Source organism: Papilio polytes, unplaced genomic scaffold, assembly GCF_000836215.1.
Source record: "Papilio polytes unplaced genomic scaffold, Ppol_1.0 DF822289.1, whole genome shotgun sequence".
Taxonomy (NCBI): domain Eukaryota; kingdom Metazoa; phylum Arthropoda; class Insecta; order Lepidoptera; family Papilionidae; genus Papilio; species Papilio polytes.
The window spans coordinates 3,254,891-3,258,155 of record NW_013526915.1 but is presented as its reverse complement, the minus strand read 5'-3'; the positions used below and the strand labels follow the sequence as shown (position 1 = coordinate 3,258,155).

General features: G+C 33.9%; 1 protein-coding gene across 1 annotated transcript in view; it reads right to left on the bottom strand.

Annotated features, from left to right (window-relative positions):
- Positions 1-2,169: 2,169 nt before the first annotated feature.
- The window catches only part of LOC106106207, a 10,065-nt gene continuing 8,969 nt past the window's right edge, over positions 2,170-3,265 (bottom strand). Inside the window, exon 8 of the mRNA XM_013286755.1 lies at positions 2,170-2,311. Coding sequence (XP_013142209.1) covers positions 2,170-2,311 — 142 coding nt within the window. The remainder of the gene's footprint in view (positions 2,312-3,265) is intronic.

Here is a 3,265-nt window from a genome sequence, read left to right as displayed (position 1 = left end):
GCCTACCCTTATACGACGGAGGAGGAGACGCACATAAAAAGGATATTTCCCCTTCCTATGCATCTCCTCCACCGTCAAATCCACTTCCCCTCCCCAACCTCTCCTTACAAGAAAAAGATGGTAAAGAGAAAGGGACTAAAAATTAGGCCTCCGGCACCACACTCATCAGACGAAACACGGAATTGCTTCCATTTGACGGCTATCTTCTGTGTGGTCGTGGTATTACTGGGGGCGTGCCCTGCACTGCTAACATGTTAAAGCGGGCACTACCACTGTTATCTGATCAGTCCCATCATTCAGATAAATCTGACAAAACAGATTTATTCAGTTATCAGTTTTGCCTACACGTGTATAGCAGGCTTTAGATACAATAAAATAAAATTAATTTATTTAATTACATATCTGAAGGAAATGTATATAATTTGATATTTCAAAGAAAGTACACATAAAGCAAAATTGCGATAAAAAAAATCATCTACGATATTTTACATGTATTTAATATGAATTTCTGATCAGAAAAGCCTCACCAATTTTAAAGCAAATAATTTTTACACTATAATGTGTATAATTCCTGCAAATATTTAATATAAAAATCTTGAAAAGCAAAAACACGCATTAAATTTAAAAACACACGATAAGGTGTAAGTAAAAAACAAAACTCATTTAGATTAAAGCAAAATCCATACAGAAAATGCGTAAACCGCAACGCACAAGTTGGGTCAAAAGACATGTCAAATGTCAAAGTGTCAAACTGTCAAAGTGTCAGTTGTCAAAGCGCGTTAGTTGTCACCTTGAGTTGGCGGCGCGCGTCAGCCGCGAGTTAATGTTGTCGTGCGAGTGGCACTTCACTAAATCGTTCATCAGCGCTCTGAATCAACACCCATTGAAGACTTAGTCAAGGAAATAAATACCCTTCCCACTTACAACAGAATCATACTATACAACATAATGCCTAGTTCACAATAGGCTTGTAATTTAATCAAGTAGCAAGTAACATAAAAACTAAAATATAGTCTAGTAGTTTATCCAATCATATAGAGGAGAGAAAGAGAGAGAGAGGGGGGAGAGTATTTTAGATATTAAATCAATAGTCTTGTACTAGCAACAAGCGCAATAATTTACTGTTTACTAAATGTTGTTTGTATGTTGTTATGACAAATTATCGACCTAATTGTGAACGTCAAATTACTTTTCACTGAATGGGTAGGAAATAAACTTCCTTTACTATACTAATACATTTCTTCAAATGTAACCGGATATTATCATATATCGTGTTATAAACATAATATTGGTAACAGTCTATTTAATGTTTTTTTGCATTATTTTTTATATAAATACATATATGATAAACGTACTTTTCAGTTTTTCTTCTAATAGCGGTGGTCTGTCTGTCCGTGGTTTCTCGTTTGATCTCCTTAGTCTCGTCCTCCACTCCGCCCACACACACACTCTCACTCTCTTCATCGGTTTCTCTGTCAAAATTAAAAAAAAAACCATTAAAACACCTCTAAAAGAAAACAACATATAGAAAAGCATAAGTGAGAAATTATACCAAACATATCAAAACATCTTTATAAGGCTGTTCACAGACATATTAAAAACAGACAAGTCTATTTTAATAAAAAAAAAAAACCTTTTAAAAATACAAGCAGACAGCAAATGTGTTAATATAATTTCTCATTTCTATTGAATACTACTAATCATACATGTAGCGACTAATATGCAACAAAGAATCCCTAATGCACACTTGGACAGTACAGTAGGACAGCGCTTCACTGGACTGGCATTCAGTTGCATTAAAGTGCACTCTAACTGGCGCCAGTTTATACAATCCAAGCCTTCAAGTCCAACTGTATTGGAAAAGTGCGAACAAAGCAATATGACTGCAACATTTGACTACACATCTGTACATATTCGTCGTCTCTTTTTGACAAATACTACGAAAGAGATGGATATACATGAATGAAAATGCTTGATAGTCGAAATCCATAGAACTAAATACGAATAGAACATAAAATGCAAATTATAATTAAAGGTATCATATCGTTTTATATTGTAATTATAGTAAATAATAAATTTTAGTAAGATAAATACCATCAATAACTAAGCAACAATGAATATACGTCATAAAAAAGTGCAAATACAAATTTAAAGTTACTAAAAGCTAAGTTACAGACATCGATGATAACAAAAGTGAGGGTAGTTTATAAACCTATTGTCAATTGTGAGTTGTGGGTGCAGGGGGTGCAGGGGGGCGGAGGGGGAGCGGCGCAACCCTTTGCGCCACAGACCCTTTTGCTTGGTCTGTGGACTGCAACAATTTCATTTCTTAACTAAATATTTAAAACCATATTTTTTTATAAGTGTACGTTTATAAATTAGTTCTCTTACCATAATGGAATAATAATATAATCTAGGGAAGTAAACTTTTTAATTCACTTAAAAATATTGTTAGTTTAAATTGAAAAATCGTTTTGGTCCTTCGAGCCTGACAATTAAAAAGAAAACTTGAATTCAATGTAATTATGAATTTTTGAAAGCATATACTTGCATGCTACAAGAATTATGTATAAAACTAGTCTAAATTGAGTTGGTTATATAAAACATGCCACAATTTACTATTTATTTACAGTATTAGTTCACTTGCATGCTTTTACAACCTACATGACATTCGTGCAAGTCCGTCATTAATTTTAAATTATCTACATTTCTCATATTACAAAATCGATCATATGTAATTTACTACATTATTTAAAACTAGCTTTCGCCCGCGACTTTATCCGCGTGGAATTAAAAAAAAACAAAAGTGAGTAGCCTATGTGTTCTTCCAGACTATCCTCCACATCTATACCAAATTTCATCAAAATCAATTCAGCCGTTTAGACTACAAACTCTAACAAACATCCATCCATCCATCCATCCATCCATCCATCTATCCATATATCCATCTAAACTTTCGCATTTATAATATTAGTAAGAAGTAAGATTTTCTATTCTACGCTAGATAGCGTTTGCACAATACTATAATTTAGATTCGTCGCTAGATGCGCTAATACAGACAGTTTAAAACACAGCTGGATGTCGCTGACGGATATTTCATATTGCCACTATATAGATGATAATAAAATTTTACAACACCGCTAGATGGCGCTGGCATAAATAGTTCACAACGTCAATAGATGGCGCTATCACAAACAGTCTATTAGCCACTAGATGGCGCTAATACAATTTTCCACGCCACTAGATGTCGCTACTATATGGCACT